The sequence below is a fragment of the Marmota marmota genome, unplaced genomic scaffold (genome assembly GCF_001458135.2).
Source record: "Marmota marmota marmota unplaced genomic scaffold, marMar, whole genome shotgun sequence".
In the NCBI taxonomy this organism is placed as follows: Eukaryota; Metazoa; Chordata; class Mammalia; order Rodentia; family Sciuridae; genus Marmota; species Marmota marmota.
The window spans coordinates 1,253,407-1,273,130 of record NW_026000110.1 but is presented as its reverse complement, the minus strand read 5'-3'; the positions used below and the strand labels follow the sequence as shown (position 1 = coordinate 1,273,130).

At 41.3% G+C, this 19,724-nt stretch overlaps 2 protein-coding genes across 12 annotated transcripts in view; both read left to right on the top strand.

Moving 5' to 3' along the window:
• The first annotated feature begins 2,436 nt into the window (after positions 1–2,436).
• Positions 2,437–19,724, top strand: part of LOC107160196 (zinc finger protein 239-like) — a 70,140-nt gene continuing 52,852 nt past the window's right edge. For 3 of the 10 annotated variants that reach the window (XM_048784692.1, XM_048784685.1, XM_048784684.1), the window contains exon 1: positions 2,457–3,077. Coding sequence is in view for 1 of the 10 variants with exons in the window: in XM_048784688.1 (XP_048640645.1) it covers positions 7,254–7,256 (3 nt within the window). In the remaining 9 variants the exon portion in view is untranslated. Of the gene's footprint in view, positions 3,078–3,868; positions 7,257–19,724 lie in introns of those variants that run through there. The other 7 variants (XM_048784690.1, XM_048784691.1, XM_048784681.1 and 4 more) reach the window with 4 other exon arrangements.
• The window catches only part of LOC107160198 (zinc finger protein 709-like), an 83,257-nt gene continuing 78,185 nt past the window's right edge, over positions 14,653–19,724 (top strand). The window contains exons 1-2 of one of the 2 annotated variants that reach the window (XM_048784679.1): positions 14,653–16,113; positions 16,874–17,631. In XM_048784679.1, coding sequence (XP_048640636.1) covers positions 15,962–16,113; positions 16,874–17,631 — 910 coding nt within the window. In that variant the 5' untranslated portion in view covers positions 14,653–15,961. Of the gene's footprint in view, positions 16,114–16,873; positions 17,642–19,724 lie in introns of both variants that reach the window. The other variant, XM_048784678.1, reaches the window with a different exon arrangement.

The window sequence follows — 19,724 nt, the reverse complement described above, 5'->3', positions numbered from 1 at the left end:
GCTGAAGTATATCACCAGAGAAGCACGCTGAGGCAAGTGTAGAGTGGAAAGTAGAGGTTTATTAAAGGACAGCAGAAAAGACTTCTCCCCACAGGAAGAAGGGGACCCAAGAGGTGGAATCCCTGTAAGGGGGAGGTCTTCCCTCTTTTATAGCTAAAGTCTTCTTTCCGCTTTCCCACACTTTGTTTCTCATTATGTTGCAGTGATAGAATGCAGGTGGGAAGGTCCAAAAGGTGGGAGATTGGTGGGCTGGAGGAGTAATCAGGGCAGGAAAGGCCTGGGGTGGCTTTTGGATTATGATTATCAGTTCCTTTGAATGGATTCCTGCCTTGGGGACATTAACATTTCAATTGCTGCTCTGGTTTCCAGGACTCCATTCTCTATAAGGGCCTCTGTTTTATTTATCTTACACAATATTAGACCCAATTTACCTAACTACCTATCTGTAAATCTGGCTTCACTTCTGCTTCAGCATTTAAAGTTCCTGGGATTACAGGGCTGTCTGGAGGGGGCAAAACTGACTTATGCAGTCAAGGGGAGAAATAAAGAATGTCCACACACTTCTGCCCCTTTCAATGCTTTGTTCACACAAATTACTCAATTCAGTTTAACTGTAGAGGTTCTTAATCAAGAAAACAACAATCCTTAATGCTAGGCAGTGCAATAGACATAATCAATTCCCAGCAAACAATTCTAGCTTAATTAATTCACAGCGAACAATTCTAGATTCATTCTAAGCACTGGAAAACACACTTAATCATGACAGGCTAATGACAGACATTCCCTCTGCATGCTAAGTTCAAAGGTCTTAAGTCCTAGGCTTTGAGTCCAGCAGATGCACACTCACTCAGACCTCGGTGACCAGGTCTGGAACCAAGGCAGGCTTTTCCTGGTGGAGCGGAGGACCAGTTAAGGAGGAGGTTGTAGAGAGGAGTTGCAGCTCTCACCAAGATCCAGAGGAGGCAGTAGAGTTTGAGAACGGTGAGGATCTCCCAGAGGCTCAGGAAAGATGCCAAGTGATGGGATGTCAGGTCCTCAGCAGGCTCTCCAGCTTGAGTGCATCCTTGTTTCTGCTGGCTGAATCCCTGTTCATTTGCTCTATCATTTATACTAAATTTTTGGGCTTTTGACCCCCCTTTCAATCCTTTCAGCTACCACCAGATTTCTCAGTGACATCATTTACCCTGGATTCAGAAACATCTAGTCTGGTGGTCTCCACCCTGATCTTCTCCCTTTCCCTCTTATCAGGCAAGGACAGCCTGCCATGGGCTTCACTCTCTTTATCAGGGTGAGGGGAAGTAACTTGTTTGAGGCATTACTGGAGGGATCTGTGGATGTGCCTGGTGAAACTGCAGGTCTTTTAAATGGAGTTGCTTAGGCTCAGGCCTAAGGCCATTCTAACAAGGCTTGTGCCAGTGTCCCTGGCAAGAAGAACACTTTTGAAAGCATTTGTTTTCTATTTGTGAATATTATACTTGAGAGGAAAGAATAATCACTTAGCAGTTCCCTGTGTTTGGCCAAAATAATTACTTTAAAAGGAAAAAGGCTAGAAATGTTGAATCCTGTGCTATATACCCAGCCCCCCCTCCTTTGACATAATTTATTTATTTACTTGAATTTCTTTTTATTAGTTATACATGGCATTATAATGCATTTTGACACAGCACACATAAATAGAGTGTCACTGCTCCTTTTTCTGGTTGTACTTGATGTGGATTCACACCAGTCCTGTAGTCATATATGCACATAGGATAATAGTGTGTGATTCATTCTTCTGTTCTTCATCCCCAACTCTTTAAATTTGATTTTCAGATGGGGTCTGGCTATGTTGCCCAGCCTGGCCTGTAAGTCCTCCCCCGCCTGCTTCAGTTTCTCAAGCTGTTGACATTAAAGGCACTGGCAATCCCAGCTATGGAAAATAGATCATTTTGATCCAAATATTAATGACTATACTGAGGAACATGGATTCAAGTGACCCTAAATGATGTGTGTGTCCCCCACTGAAAGACAAGGATTGAACCCAGAGGTACTTAATCACTGAGCCACAATCAGTCCTTTTTAGATTGTATTTTGAGACTTGATCTCATCAAGTTCCTTATGGCCTCACTAAGTTGCTGAGGCTGACTTTCAATTTAGCAATCCTCCTACCTTAGCCTCTCAAGCTGCTGGCATGACAGTTGTGTGCCACTGTGCCTGGCCTACATGAACTTAAACAAAGTTGTGTATCACTATATTAACCAAATGCATTGGTAGACTCATTAGATTGGTGGGCTACAGAAAAATAAAATTTCCTTTGTCTGTTGTTATTACATTCTTACTTTGTTTTTTGTTTTTTGTTTTGTTTTTTAAAGAGAGAGTGAGAGACAGTGAGAGAGAGGGAGAGAGAGAGAGAATTTTTAATATTTATTTTTTTTAGTATTTGGCGGACACAACATCTTTGTTTGTATGTGGTGCTGAGGATCGAACCTGGGCCGCACGCATGCCAGACGAGCGCACTACCGCTTGAGCCACATCCCCAGCCCTACATTCTTACTTTGGTAGGTGGTGGGGACTAAATGTCTCGTAAGGTTAATGATATATTCTGGGAAATTTATTAGTTTTTTTTTTTTTTAAAACATCAGAAATTTATTAGTTGCTCAAAACATTACATTGATCTTGAAATATCATATATTATACATTTGTTTGAAATTTAATAGTTTTGAGAATTTTGATCTGATACACAAATTAAGATAATTGGCTACTAAAGGACTTAATATAGCCCAAGATAATTTTTGCTCTCCATACAGAACCCTGCCTTTTCACCCTCATGGTGGTCTAGTTAGCCAAGTCAAGTACTCTGAAGGTTCTTTGATGTAGATGCAACTGTATAGACAACTTGAGTTCACAGCTGTAAAAATCTTGTGCTTCTCCCTTTATCTTCCTTAGGTGTAGACACCATGTCAGATTTCTTGGGCAGAGTTTCCCATTGGATGCCTCACAGGGTCCCATGTCCTCAGCCACTGTCCTCTCCTGGAGCTGCCCTAAGGTGCCCACAGCTGCCCTGGTCCCTGCAGGGTGAACAGAACTTCAGGCCCTGGGTCAGTTCCTCCTAGAGGACACCTGAGGTGTGGGGTGCAGCCTCTCAGGGAAGCTGCTGGGGGCTGTGGGCTGAGGAATCTCCTGGAACAGGCCTCATCTAGACAGCTACTTCCTTGGGACCTTGTTTTTCCCAAGCTCTGTTCCTTGGAGACAGGTAGACAGTCAGCCTGTGGATGCTGGAGCTGAGGGGCCAGGTCAACAGTGACTCCTGCCATTTTAGTCTCTCACAGTGTGAAGGAGAAAAACCTCTCTCAGAGCCTAAGCACCACCCACCCCAGTGCAGAGCTGTGCAAACCTGAAAAGCCTCATAGACTGGAGTCATGATCCAGGTCCCTGGGAGGGTGATCCTAGAGGCTTTCAGGGAGCAAGACCAGGACGGAGCATGTCCCAGCTACAGGGACCTTCCCTGCCCCTTGAGCCTGACACATGTGTGCTCCCTCAGCACCAAAGCTTTCTGTGTATCACTTTGAATGATGTGCTCACTTATCTGAGGCCCAGGTTTATTTATTCAGAGCCAAATGGGATGGACTATTATTAAAGAGGCAGGAAAGAAGTGGATTTTAAAAAGTCTAGTTACATTTTTGGGCTGGGGATGTGGCTCCAGGGTAACACACTCGCCTGGCATGCATGGGGCACTGGGTTTGATCCTCGGCACCACATAAAAATAAAATGAAGATGTTGTGTCCACTGAAAACTGAAAAATAAATATTAAAAAATTCTCTCTCTCTCTCTCTCTCTCTCTCTCTCTCAAAAAAAAATAGTATAGTTACATTTTCATTGTTAAAAATTCTAACTTACAGCCATGTACAGTGGTGCACACCTGTGATCCTTGCTGTTCCAGAGGCAGAGACAGGAGGATTGCAAACTTGAGGACAGCTTTAGCAATTTAGCCAGACCTTATGTCTTGGGATGTGACTCATTAGTAAAGTTCCTCTGGGTTTAATCTCTGGTCCCAAACCAAAGAAAAAGAACAGAACAGAAAAACAAACAAATAAACAAACAAAACATCTAATTTACTTTTTGCTACCCCTGAGTATGCATAGAAAATTGGTGAGATTTGATCTTGTCTTTTCAATGATTTCCAATTGAAATCCATGTCCTAGATTCTGGAATGCCACTTAAGATACAGAGAAATTCTGTCTACCATTATTGCTGCAGAAAATGAATTCATTTCTACAAAAATTGCAGTGGATAAACTTATGAATGTGATTTTATATAAACTAGTTACAGTCTTTCACAAGGTGATGAATTTGACAGGGGATGACAGTTTGTTGTTGCTGTTGTTGTCTGGACTTGGCAGGTTCATGTTAGCTATGTGGTTTTTTGGTATCAGGAATGGAACCCAGAGGTGCTTAGCCACTGAGCCACATCCCTGGCCCCTTTTAGATTCTTTCTTTTGAGTCAGGGTCTTGCTACATCGTCTTGGGCTTCTGACCCCCCTGAACTGCTGGGGTTACAGGTGTGCACCATCACACCCATCTTCATTGGAAGTTTTAAGGACAATTTTGGCAATACCTAAAATACCCAACTGTGATCATTTAAAAATCACTGTATACTTTATCAGTGAAATAACAAATGACACCTGTTTTCTGAAAAGGAGAGATATATATGTCTAAGTAAGGTTGCTGATCCCCTTCATGAGCACTCCCACCTTGTCACCTGATTCCTGTTCCCTCCTAAATGCCTCCTCTTAGGGCCACCCCTTTGGGAGCTGGCCTTTTAGCCTATGAAACTTGGGAGTAACATAAATGCTCTCTCTACTCTCTCTCTGTTCTGTACAATATTTTCTCTGGTCTTAGATACAGTGTACTATTTTCATTTTAGATGTAGTTTTCCTTAAGTTCACCCAAAAAAACCCACAATAATCCATGCCTTGAATTTCACATAATTTCTTGAAATGCTCTTTGTTTTTCCAAGAGTGTAGATTATGGGAAAGTTCAGTCTCCTTTGTAAGAAAGGAGAATTTCCATTGAATTTTTTGCCTCTCATTGTGTATCTTTTGTATTATAATCTTTTATCACTCATTACATATATTTTCAGTTTTTTTCTTTTCTTTTTTAATGGGTATATGTGTGTATTGTTTCTTTCTGGTTTAACTATCAGTTGGAACCCAGGAAGCTGAGAGCCCTGGGTCAGCATCTAGGGATATGGTGCTTACCAGGCAGGAGCAGGTGGGCTTGTGGCTTTTCTTGAAAATGTTGGTGCCTCTGAACCACTGATAAAGAAAGAACACAAGGGAGGGGGGCCCTTCCTGAGAGGTCAATTCCGGTCAGCCTGTGCAATGGGGTGAAATGTGTCAAGGGGAAACGTGACCATGAGCTCACAGACATTTTATGAGACCCACAGATGCCTGAAGCCACAGATGACACCAAGCCTACATACAGTTTCCCCTCTACACACATGCCTATGACTGTTTACCCTTTCTATAAAACCTGAGAGTCCTAGACAGCCCCTGAAGAGATGGCTAAGAACATGGTGCCCTTGTCTTCCTGGGGTCTTCCTGGGGTAGCTTCACTGATCAAAGTTCCTTTCCTGCTTTTCATCATGACCTTTTCTGTTTGGATTTGGGGTAAACAGATGACCTGATGTGTGGGATCACCAGAGTCAGGTCGCTTCCTAGAACTCCCTAAGAGTGGAATGTAGAACATGGACATTAAGTACAAGGTGCTCATTCTATTTCAACCCCACATTGCTGCCTTAGGGAATTGACTCCCCCCCTCCCCCCTCCATTCTGCTGGGGAGAGAACACTGAGCCAAATCACCAACACCAATTGCTTCCTTTCTTAGTTCAGGCTATCTCCTCAAAAGATCAGTGGGCAGAAGGTGATGAGAATTACTGAAATAACTGTCAAACTGTTTTTATTTTTAGATATCATATATGTGTGATATATGTGATATCTTTAAATATTGTTTCAAAAATTTTGAGACTATGGCCTGAGGTTGCACCAGGTGATACTATATATGTATATGGGTATCTTTTTCTTTGAGGTTCTGTGGAATAATCCCTGTGGGGCTTGACCTCTCAGGTACATCCTCAACCCTCTTTAATTAATTTTTAGCTAGGATCTCCCTGTTTGTGAAGCCAGATTTAAAAAGAATTTATGTAGCTAGGTTAATGTGGTCCAACTGGAACCATAAAGAAAATGGAGTGTAATCTGAGCCTGGGAAAACCAGAAAAACAGCTGAGAAATTGAAATATTAATGTCCCATGACCCTGGGGAGGTCCTAAATAAGGGTTAATGAAGTAGTTTCCAGTAAAACAGGGAGATGCTAATCAAACCACCCTAGGCTGTTCCTGCCCAGGTTTCTGCTCCCTGCCCCACCAGTCCACCAGTTTCCCACCCTTTGGCCTTCCATCTGCAGCCCCCATCACATGCACAATAAAGAGAAATAAAGGACAGGAATGTGGGAGGACAAAAGATGACCTTAGATGTAAAAGGGAGAAGACCTCCCTTTTCCAGGGATTTCTCCTTTCCAGTCCCCTTCCTCCTGGGGGGTGGGTGTGAATCTTTTCTGCTCTCCCTTAATTAAGCCTTCCACTTTCCACTCTCCACGTGCTTCTCTGGTGTTATACTTCAGCATTTGGGGAAGCAAGGACCTGTCACAGTAAACACGGGTAACACTGTAGATCCTGACCTGAACCTTGGGATCCTCCTGCCTCAGACTCCCCAAGTACCTTCTTTTGTTAATAGTTCTTTGTTTCTGTGGTGGAGTTAACACACAGGGCATCACCCATGCTGGGAAAGCAGTCTTCCGAAGCCATAGGTCAATCCCATCCTTACCAAGTTCCAAGCAAAGGCTTCTAAGTTGGATATTTTTTCCAGCCCAGCAAAGACACTCCACCTGAAAAGGGCTGGGACCAAGGATCTGTCACTCTAGGGAATTTTAGGTAGTGATTGCATAACCTTAGCTGTCAGTCACAATGCAGAGTTGTTCCTGGAGGCAGCCCATTAGGGATGCTGGGGTGGAATTGTCCAATCAGGTTTCTGAACACAGGGGAAGGGTGGGCTTTTGTAATCTCTTGGGCTTTTCTTCCTCACCAACTCAGCTCTTCCCTTTCCTGGCCCTATGTGCTCTTCCCAAAAGGCCTAGGTGATTCTGAGCAGCCTGTGTCTCTGAGATCTCTCGTGCTCAGAGGTTCCTAAGAGAACTCCAGGTCCCCAAGGAAGACAAAAATGGTGAGTTTGTGTCCAGGGCTGGAGGTACAGGGTCAGCACCTGCCTTGGGGCCCTGCAAACAGGTGAGCTGCAGAGCCTGGTGGAGTCTCCTCTGGAGGTTGCCCTGGGTCTCTGTCCCCTGGTCCTGGGGGTTGGGCTGGATGGTAGAAACTTGAAGTCACCTCCCTGGTGACTGACCCTAAGCCTCTGCCACTGGTCCGCGGGGTGAGGTGGGTGTTGGGTGCCGGAAATTGGTGCAGAGGGTGTGGTCTAGTCCTCTGTGGGGTATGGCCCTGAGCTTCTGCTCCCTGGGCCTGAGGGGTGGCCTGGTCCCTGACCTCAGCTGTGGAGCATGAGGCCCAATTCTCGCTGGTAGATGGCCTTGGGCTCCGTCCAGTGGATTCCACTTTCCTTCCCCCAGTTTAGTTTCTCCGAAGGCTGCTGTAGGTCCTTCATTTGCAGTTGCCTCCTGCTTCTAAAATGCCATCTTCCTCTCCACTTCCCATCATTCTCAAATATCTGTTTTTCTTTCTGTGTTTCAAATGAACAGTCTATTAGTTTTCACTTTTCCTCTAGTGAAGTATTGCAAGGAATATTTTCTCTTTGTATTGGGGATCAAAACTAGAGAAGGTTTATCAGTGAAATCCTCAGGAACCCCCCCCCCTTTTAAATAGATCCTTTACCACCTGTTTTAGACACTGTCCTCCAACTTGTGATCATCCTGCCTCAGCCTCCTGAGTCGCTGGGATTACAGGCCTGTGCCACTATTTCTGGCAAGAATAACACTCTTGTTTTGTTTCTGAATATCATACTTGAGGGGAAAGAATAGTCTTGGCACATCTTGTGTTCGGGTAAATAGCTGCTTTAAATGAAATAAGGCAGTGGGTTATTGGTACTAGGGATATTGAATCTTGGTTTACATCCCCAGCCCTTTTTTTGTTTGATTGTTTGTTTTGTTGATTTTGGCAGAAGTTATTTATTTATTTTACTTGGTTTTTACTACTTATACAATGCAGTAAAATGCATTTTGACACATCATATATAAATAGACTGTAACTTCTCCTTTTTCTGGTTGTACCTAATGTCCATTCATACCAGTCATATTGTCATTATGAAAATAGGATAATAATGTCTGATTTATTCTCTTGCCCTTTATCCCCAACCCTTTTAAATTTTATTTTCAGACAGGATCTGGCTATGTTGTCCAGCCTCACCTGGAATATCTGATCCTCCTGCCTCAGCTTCTCAAGCTGTTGGAATTAAAGGCACTGGCCATTGTACCTGAAAAAAATAGTTTATTTTGACACAAATATTAATGACCATCCTCATGAACATGCATTTAACTTATCCTGAATGATGTATGTATCCTACTCTGGAAGAGATTACATTTTTTTTTTTTTATACCAGGGATTGAACCAAGGGGTAATGAAACACTGAGCCATATCCACATCCATTTTTATATTTTCTTTTGAGACATGATCTCACCTAAGTTCCTTAGGGCCTCACTAAGTCACTGAGGCTGGCTTTGAATTTAGCAGTCCTCCTGACCCAGTCTCTCAAGCTGCTGGGATTACAGTTGCGCCCCACTGTGCATGACTGACAAGAACATTTGTAAAAGAAAGTTATGCATGAATACATTAACCCAGTGCATTGGTAGGATCATCAGATGGGTGGCTACAGTGAAAAGGGGGAAATTTCTTCTGTAGGTCTGTTATTACATTGTTAGCTTTGGGAGACGGTGGATATATGTTGGGTAAGGTTAGTATATTCTTAGAAGTTCATTTGTTTGGAGAATTTTGGACTAATACAGAAATTAAGGTAATTGGCTTTGAAAGAGCTTAAGAGAGCCCAAGATAATTTGTGCCAACCGTACAGAACCCTGTCTTATACCCTCATAGTAGTCTAGTTCCCCAAAGTCAAGTGGTCTGAAGATTCATTGATACAGAGCAAGTTCATAGAGAACTTCAGTTCACACCTGCGAAAATCTTGTGCTTCTTGTTTATCTTTTTTAGGTATTGACACCAAATCTGATTTTCTCAGCCAGGTTTTCTTTGGACACCTCAGAGAGTCCTATATTCACAGCCACTATCCTTTCCTCGGGCTGCCACCATGTGCCCGCAGCTGTCCTGTGCCCTGCATGGTACAAGGAATTTTAGGCCCTGAGTCAGCTCTTCTTAGAGGACACCCTAAGGTGTGAGGTACAGCCTCTTGGGGAATCAGATGTGGGCTTGGGGCTAAGGAGTGTCCTGGAACAAGCTTCATCTAGACAACTAACTTCTTAGGATCTTGTTTTCCCCAAGCCCTGTTCCCATTCCTTGGAGACAGGTGGCCAGTCAGCCTGTGGATGCTGGTGCTGAGGGGCCAGGTCACCAGTGATTCCTGACCCTTGCATTCTCTCACAGTGTGAAAGAGCAAAAACTCACAGAGGATAAAATCCAAACACCCCAATGCAGTGCTGTGCAAACCTGAAAAGCCTCATAGTCTGGAGTCATGGTCCAGGTCTCCCGGGAGAGTGACCATGGAATGTTTCAGTGGGTATGACCAGATGTGAGAATGTCCCAGCTGGCAGGGATCTTTCCTGACCCTTGAGCCTAATAGGTTTGCTCCCTCAGCATCAGCCATTTCTGCTTTTGTCAGTTTGAAATGATCTGCTCACTTATCTCAGGCCCAAGATTATTTATTCAAAACCAAATGATGAAATATTATGAAAGAGGGAAGAAAGAAGTAGATTTATGAAAAATACATACATTTCTATTTATTAAGAATCCCGATTTATGGCAAGTTGCAGTAATGCACACCTGAACTTCTTGCTGCTTCAGAGGCTGAGGCAGGAGGAGGATTTCAAGTTTGAGGACAGCTTTACCAACTTATGGAGACTTTATACAACTTGGTGAGACTTCAAAGACTGGGATGTATTTCAGTGGTAAACTGCCTCTGGGTTCAGTCACAGGTATTAAAAAAAGTGCCTTGTCCTTGGGCCACCCCTTTGGGAGCTGGACTGTTAGCTTATGAAATTTGGGAGTTACATAAATACTCTGTCTACAGTCATTGTGATCTGTACAGGATTTTGACTAATCTTAGATATGGTCTGGTATTTCCATTTTCAGAAGTAGTTTCTCTTAACTTCACCAAAAAGCACAGCACATCTGGCCCTGGATTTCACAGCATGCTCAGGGTTTTTTTTTCAGAGATTGTAGATCATGGGGAAGTTCAGTCTCTTTAATCCGCTTGGTAAGAAATCATATTGTGTTTCTATTGATTTAATTGTATTTTATGCTTCTCATTTGTACCTTTTCTATAATAATCATTTTTGTCATTCATGAGATGTATTTTAGTATAGTTTCTTTGTGGGTGTGAGAGTGTGTGTGTTTGTGGTCTTCTTCACATTGAACCCAGGACCTCATGCATGGTTATCAAATGCTCTACTCTTGCTTACTCCCCAGCCCAAGACAATGGACTATCATTGATTTATTTACTTATGTATTGAGTGCTGGGATTTAATCCAGGGACTTGCTCATTCTTGTTATCCTTCAAAAAACAGTTTCAAGTTTGTGAAAGCATTTTCTTGGTGGGTGGGTGTTTCTCTAGGGATTAAACCCAGAGGCATTTGACCATTGAGCACATCCCCAGTGTTTTTTATTTCTGTTTATTTATATATTTTAAATTTTGTTTTAGTAGTAGATGTACAGATTACCTAATTTTGCTGATTTTTTTTTTGTAGTTCTAATTTTCAAACCAAGTATCTCACACATGCTAGTCATGTGCTCTTTCACTGAGTGACAGCCTCTTTCCCCCATTTTAATTCTTGATTAAGAGCAAGTCTCACTATATTTCTGATGACTTTGCTATGTTGCTGAGACTGGCTTCAGTGTTGTCATCTTCTGGCCCTGACCTCCCTAATTACTAAAATTTGAAGTGCACATCACTACACCAGGAGTTATAGTGACTTTTAAAGATAAATCACCCATTAATCTCTAAAAGGAAACAGTATTGAAAATAAGTTTCCCTGCTTTTCTTTATGGTTTTGATATTTGCATACGTAACTCTTCCTGTTTCCTTTACTCTTGCATTATTATGGACAAGATATTCAGCATATAATATTGTTTCTCATGTATATATTTATGAATATTCCACAGTGTGGTAGTTAATGCACTTCTTTATTAAATAAAGTTCATTTCTTAGAGCAAATGTAGGCTTATATAGTATATTAGTGTTCTCTAGATGAAAGGAATTGAGAGGAAGTATAATTACAAAAGGGATATTTATTAGATTGTGTTACATGACCAGAAGCTGGGTCATCTGCAGACTTGAGAGCTAGAGAAGTAGAAGATGTGCAGTCCAAGATACTGAAGGCTCAGTACAAGAGGGATTGATGGTGCTACCCTAGCCTGTGATCCAGTGCTTTTGGAAATTCCCTGGAGAATCCCTGGCAGAATCTGCTTTGAAAGAGTGAAGAAGGGAACTTTGATATTTTCAGGTGATCACAGCAGCAATGGAAGAGCCATTTGAGAAGAATCCAGCTTGCTCTGATGCTGCTGCCTTGTTCTTCCAACTTTTATTCCATCCAAGCCAGTGTCCTATTTCTCCACTTTGCTATCTCACATGCCAATCCCTCCTAGACACACCCTCATGGACATACCCAGAAGCCTATTAAACATCCATATCTCCTAATCTAATCAAGGTGACAGTTTGTTTTTTTTTTTTTTAAGATGGATCTTGTTCTCAGTGCTGCATATTATGTTTATTTTTTTTAAAGAGAGAGAGAGAGGAGATAATTTTTTAATATTTATTTTTTAGTTCTCGGCGGACACAACATCTTTGTTTGTATGTGGTGCTGAGGATCGAACCCGGGCTGCACGCATGCCAGGCGAGCGCACTACCGCTTGAGCCACATCCCTAGCCCCTCAAGGTGACAGTTTAAGTGAGCAATTAAACATAGTATCATACACCTCCCTGCAGCTCATAGCCTCCATTATTTTCAACATCTTCGACTTGGTATATAGTTCTTTTTAGTTATTTTTTGATTCAGTTGAATAATGTTGTGGAGGTATTTTGCATTTATGATCATGGGAGTAATTCATAGCTTCCTCATAATTTTGATAATATTGTAGCATATGCCTCAAAAGAAATTAGAAAGTGTTTACTCTGTTTCTGCATTCTAGAAAAAAAATATAAAATTGGTGGCTGTTCTGGAGTGTGTGTGTCAGCCTGTATGATTTCTAAGAGCCATACCTTTCACTTTTTTGATGGGATTACTTATTGAGTCATTTTCTTCAGTAGGCAAGGGCTCATGTGTTTTGTGTATTTGTCTCTCTGTGTAAGTTGTAGAAGGTGGTCTCTCTCAAATTATTGGACCAGTTCCTCTAAGTTATCAGATTTGTGTGAAGCACATGTTCATGATATTGTTGAAGAGCCCATGGATGGTAACACTGGCTAGTTTAATCCTAATGTGTAGTTTTTTGTCCTTGGTTTTCTTATTTGTTTATTGTTATTGTATTTCTCATACCTTTGTTATATTTATTTACTTTGATGTGGTGGAAAGGATTGAAACCACTGACTCACTGGTGCTAGGCAAGCACTCTACACTGAGCCATAACCTCACTCCTGTCCTCTGTTTCCTTAGCCACATATTAGTTTGTCAGTGATGCTGATGTTCATGAAGAACTTGGTTTTGCAGACTGCTGATTTCTTGATTGTGGTTTCACCAACACCCTCTGTTTCCTGCCTGTGCTTAATTTACACTTACCTTGCTCTTCGTTCTCTGCTTTCCTTAAATGCCAGGTTCAATGGTTGCTTTTATCTCTTCTTTTCTGGAATGTGCTTTGGATGCTGCAGAGACCCCAGTGCACCATCCATGCTTTTTTCCCATGTTGGACTCGTACATTTTATTTTTCTCAACATGGTCAAGTTTGCCCCTTAGTCACCTCTTCCTCCTGTGTCTGTTTAGAGTCCTGTGTTGCATCTCCCACTTCTTAGTGGTTTTCCAGCTGCTTCTGATGTCATTTCTGAACTTTCATCTTCTTTGAGCATACTTGGGATTTCACTTGCATTGCACACTTGTTGAGGTGAGGTTTATGGCTCAGAATGGGGCATGTTCTGGGGAGTTTTACTGTGATTCTGAGAAGGCTGTGTTTTTCACTGTTGACTAATGTCCAGTGAAGCCCTCCTGTCTGTTGCTCCGCTACATGGTCACAGACCAACTGAGTTGTGGTGATGTCTCCAAATGTAGCAGTATATTCTTCATTGTCCTGGGAACTTTTGTATGTCTCTGCCTGATGTATTTTGGTTTTGTTTTAGGTGCATGCATACTAATAATTCAAGACACTTAAAGAAAGTTTAGCCTAGGGCCACCACAGTGGCATATCCCTTTGATCCCATCAGCTCAGGACTCTTAGGCTGGAGGATCCCAAGTTAAAAGGTATCCTCAACAACTTAGGTGCTGAACTACTTAGAGAGTTCCTCTGTCAAAATAGAAATAATTAAAATAGGGCAGTCGATGTGGCTTATTTTTTAAGCAACCTTTGGTTCAATCCTTGGTACAAAATATAAACAAATAAATGAATAGGAAATTTAGCCCAGGGATTCTGGAGTCTTATCTTACTCAAGGATGGTCAATTTCATATGTTTTATTTTCCATTCATGAGTTATGTTTTCCTGTATGTCAGTATTCTTTGTACTTTTTTTTTTGATAAGCGAATGAAAATGTGTTTCTTGGGGCTGGGGTTCTGGCTCAGTGGTAGAGCGTTTGCCTAGCATGCATGAGGCACTGGGTTGGATTCTCAGCACCATATACAAATAAATAAAGTTCCACTAACAACTTAAAAAAATGTGTTTCTTTCTTTTCTCCTATAATGTGGGTCCTGCTTGTTGAAGGCTTCATGCCTTTGTATAGAGACTATGTCTATGAGCTATGTTTAGTAAATATTTTGTGTTCAGCTCTTTTGAAAGATTTCCCTGAATGCTAGGGTCATTGAACAGAATGGAAACTTTACCAGTTTCAGAGATGGCAGGCTCTGGATTTGCAGACTGACACCCAGGAGCTGTGCTCTCTAACATTTCACCATGCAGGCTAGCAGCAGCTTCAGGTACCTGTAATGCAGTAGCACATGCAGCCAACAAAGTAGCAGGGAAAGAACAATCCCTCTTCAGGTTGAGCATAGTAAAAGTCCCTAATATGTCTGAGCTGAGTCTTTAGGCCATTGACAAGCTTATTTTCACATAGGAAATATAAAATTCTCCCTCCAATGTATTGCCCCAGCTCCCTTGCCTGGATGTCCTCAAAAGTTTTTATGTATAAAAGTAAAAGCCCTGCTGTACTCAGGGCTCAGGCTTTGGAAATTATTTTTCTGGGCTGTGGTGCCACCAATAAAGTATTGCTGCTAGATCTCAGTGTCCCCTGGCCTCATTTCTCCATACACCAGAAACTAGAGAAGAAGAGTAGAAACAGCAAAACCTCACTTGTCTGGTTTTTGTGGGTAGTTGTGCTGGGGCCTCTGCTTTAACACACCGTGGTGCTATCTAAAGCTCTGCTGTGCCTTTGCTCTGCAGAACCCAGCCTGTGAGCAACCACTGCTGAGCATGAGTGTCATAGGCCTCTCTGAATGCTTTCCTCCTGGACTGTGTGAGCTTCCTTCTTTCCTCAGAAATCTCCGTGGTTTTATTTGGGGGAGCATACTGTGCAGTGAACCCTCAGGTGCTTAACCACTGAACAAAATCCCCAGCACCTTTCCCCTTAACTTTTTTTGTTAACTTTGATTCAGGCTTTTGCCAACTTCCTAAGGGCCTAAATAAGTGCTAAGGCTGGCATTGAACTTGCCAGCCTCCTGCCTCAGCCTCCTGAACCTGGGTGTTTTTGAAACCTGGTTTCTAAAAGAAACTCTCTGAAGATTTCTTGATCAAATTTTAGGTGGTGGTTGTGGGTAGACAATAATTTGCTGTTCTTGCCAGACACAGGTTGTTTGTTTACTTGAATCCTTCTAAGGAATTCCTGCTGATTTTTCACAGTGATTACTTCTGACGTAGATGAGTGAGAGTTGGTGTTAAGACATTAAGATATTTCCATGGTGATATTAGTAGGAATTGCCTAAACTTGGATAAGATGTGCTGCATGTGGTCTGGAGCCAGTGACCAGGCTCTCACACTGAGATTTCAGGCCAGTGTCCTGCATCAGAGAGGGTCAGTCTGAAGGGCTAGTGAAGGTCACACCATGCTTGCTGCTCTGCATTCTTCTATGTCTGCTTCATGTACCTGTTGGGAACCTTTCAGGGCTTTGGGGCATGATGACATTGTTCTGATGGTTCTGCTTGTGTTTCCATTTCTGTTCTACTTCATGGCAGTACTGAGATGGTTCCAGGCTCCCTGTTGTCATTTTGCTATGAGTTTTTAATTTTTCCCTTATTCTCATCAGTATAGAATTGTATAACTTGCTTTTTTGCAAAACTAAATTTCCACAGGTGCAATGGTGCATGACTGTATTCTCCTTAGCTGGGGAGGCTGTGGCAGGAGAATCATAAATTTCAATGCTGGCCTCAGCCTCTCACAAGGTCCTGAGCAAGTTATTGAGTACTGTGTCAAAATGGCATATGTGGTGGGGATGTGGCTCAGTCATTAAGTGCCCTATGTTCAATCCCTACTTATTTTTCTCTAAATATTTCTAACCACAAATAAATAAATATCATGAAATTTCTTGTGAGCTCATTAAAAGTATTTTAGTGTTTCACATTTGAATGTATACTAAATGGATTTTAGTCTACAAAATTGAGGATGTAGTGCCTTTGGCCACCTGGATTTCAGTTTGCCTGGATCATTATGTGATCTGTATCCAAGACACCTGTTTTCACTCATCTTTCCCTCCTGTGAAGGCTGAGAGCATTCTAAGGTAATTGTGCTCACAAGAGAAATTCTTGAGGGAATCTGAGAATGTCATATAATTTTTAAAACAGACCAACCAAAGAAGTATGCACAATTTGAGAAGTATTTATTCTTATAATATTTTTCCCAGAAATATATACTTAGCTCTAACAGATATTCAGTCTTTTCAAAGTACTTGACATGCCAAAAATATATGAAATTGCATGTGAATATCACTATTTGGATAATCACCATAGAGAGGCTGCATTGCAAAGGATTGTTTCCTTTCAATCTCTTGATTTTCAGGCAATTTGAACATATCAGGAAACCTAGCCTTTACCTGATGTTGGTAGTAATGTAAACCTAGGATCTATAAATAAGTATAAAATCATGAATGAATCAAGCATTGATAATGTGCTGGTCATTCTTCAAAGAAGCCATATGGTAAACTTCAACAGCCAAGAAGATAGTGTGGGGAAAGTTTCAATGTGATCCCAGTTCTTTACTGGACAAAGAAAACTTTTAATAGAGTAAATCCAGGCTGGGGATGTGGCTCAAGCAGTAGTGCACTCACCTGGCATGCGTGCAGCCTAGGTTCGATCCTCAGCACCACATAAAAACAAAGACCTCGTGTCCGCCGAAAACTAAAAAAATAAATATTAAAAATTCTCTCTCTCTCTCTCTCTCTCTCTCTCTCTCTCTCTCAAAAAAGAAAAGAAAACTAGAGTAAATCCTTGTGGTTGTTATATGTGTGCCAAAGAATTCATATGCCCTTCATTCCTTCATAGGCAGATCACATCTCAGAAGCCATGTGAATTTAAACAGTATAGGCAATCCCTGATTTCTCTCAAAAGTGTTCACAAACAAGTGTTAACAAAAACTGGAGATGGACCATATGAAAGTACAGTACGTGGGAAAGTCTTCATTTCCAGTGACATTCAAAGACATGAAGATACTCATACTGGGTGGCAACGCTATGAATATCAACAATGTGGTGAAGCCTCTTCTTCTCCCACAGGTGTTCAAAGACACATGAGAACACACAGTGGAGGTAAACCTTTTCAATGTGAAGTATGTGGAAAAACCTTTCATTTCTCCTCTTTATTTAGAAGACATGAAAGAACTTATTCTGGAGAGAAACTCTGTGAATGTAAACAAGGTGGTCAATCCTTTATTTCACACTCAAGTCTTCAAAGGCACAGGATCCCACACAAGAGGAATGCACATTTCAAATGTAAGGTATGTGGAAAAGACTTTGCTTATCCCAGTTTACTTAGAATACATCAGAGAACACATACTGGAGAGAAGCCTTATGAATGTAAGCAGTGTGGGAAGGCCTTTGCTAGATCCAGTAACTTTCACTCACATGAAAAAACTCATACTGGAGAAAAGCCCTATAAATGTAAGCAGTGTGGCAAAGCCTTTGCTAGATCCAGTAACCTTCAGATTCATGGAAGAACACATAGTGGAGAGAAGCCCTGTGAGTGTAAGCAGTGTGGAAAAGGCTTTACTCAGTCCTCTGGCCTTCAGTCACATGAAAAAATTCATACTGGAGAGAAGCCCTATGANGGGGGGGGGGGGGGAATCCTCAGAATGTGGAGGATTGATACATCCTGTCAGCTTCCCATCTCAGCCTTGCTTTCCTTCTCCTATATGAAAATACTCATGGAGAGAAGCCATGAGAATGTGATAAATGTGGGAAGTCTTCTAATTTTCCCACTTTTTTTCCAAGGACTGGGAAGATTCTTCTTGAAAGATTCATGTCAAAATGAATAAATTGTATGCAAATAAGAAATACAAAGGGCTCAGGTGTTCCAGTTTTGTTCAGTTGTATGAAAGGACTCAGACTGTAGAAAATCCTGTGGATAAGCCATGTGGGGCAGTATTCAGATTTCATGGTTTCCTCCAAAGACATAAAAGGATTCACATCAGGGAAACCCTATTAAACAATGTGGTAGAACTTTCACCTTTCCGGGTTCTTTTTGAGTATCATGGGAGAACTCACTCTGGAGAAAAGCCTTGTATATAAAAATGTGGTGAGATCTTCAGTTGTTCCAGTTTGTTTTAGACTTACTCATCAAACTTGAGGGAATTTTTTTTACTTTATTTTACTTGTTTTGGTACCAGGGATTCAGCTCAGAGACACTTAACCACTGAGCCACATCCCAGTTCTTTTTAATTTTTTTTTCAAATAGTTAGACATATTCTCACTGAATTGCTTAGGTCCTCACTATGTTGCAGAGGCTGACTTTGAACTTGTGATCCCCTATCTCAGCCCGGTTTTTCACTGGAATTAGTCATTCAACCCCTTCAGCAAGGAACCTTTTTTTTTTTTTTTTTTTTTCAGGAAACCACTGTATGTGTAAAAAGGGTGTGTGCCTTCATTTCTTTTTTGTCTATTTAGAGGTAATGAGAGTGCACCCTGGAGTGGATGTAGGGATTGTTTCAGCATGAAGATGTGAAAGCAACGTGTTTCTCCCAGTTAAATATCTCTTCTTGTTAGATTTAATTTTTCTATATTTTAAGTTTTTTTTTCATCTGTAGTCATCTCTCACATATTATGCCATAATAAACATTATCATCATCATCACCACCACCACCACCACCACCATTATCATCATATCTGGAGTACTTAGGCACTGATCACATCCCTAGATATTTTTATTTTTTAATTTTGTTTGAAGATCCTGGTAAATTCTTTTCAAGGGCCTCAGTATGTTGCTGAGGCTGGTCTTGAACTTGCAATCCTCATTCTATAACCACTGGGATTACAGACATGCTACCATGCCCAACTCCTGGATGTTTCTTGAAACCCTGATGTAAATCAAAATGTGCCTTTTTGTGTAGAATTTCCAAGTGTTAACTGGTTAAGAAGCAAGAATTACTTAATATACATAATGTGTTTATGTATATTAATGCCATTCAATTTCTAAGATTCTAGAATGATTCTGAGCATCATCAGAACATTAATTCACACCTTATACTCTAAATTTTTATTAGTCTGGTTGGACTAAACTGAAGTCCATTTGGAAAAAGTTTATTTTAGATAATTTTTGTTAAAAACAGGGTGGAAGGTCTGTTCAAATATTTAAGGGAACAGACTATTTCTATTAAGACCTTATGATAGGATGAAATTTAAGTAATCACAGTGAGTAATTATCAGATTTTTTAAAAACAATTTATTGTTCCCTCTGTGCACCAGGCATGAGCTAAACAACTTTGCAGAGTCACGGGGGCTATGGAACATTGCCTGGTGCTCATGTAAGTGTTCTCTAGAGCACAAGTGAAATGACAAAAGCAAACACCTGGGAGGTGAGTTTTGGCACCTACACATGCACACTCACACCCATGTGCACACACATACATGGGATCAAGTCACCTTTTTCTGTACATACCCTCCCTAGTGCAGTGCTTTCATCCTCACTGTGTAATGCAACTATTGATTTCTTTGATTTTTCTCACAATGTTGCTGCCCACTATTTTTTTTCTCAAAATCAATTGTTCTTTTCTGACTTCACAATTTAATTGTGTCTTTATAAAGTTTTATTACAGATTATGTATGTTAGTTGAGGCTTCTCCACTCCAGCCTTAAGTACAGATTGGTGAAATGTCTTTTCCTTTCCCCTTTGCTTCCTTCCC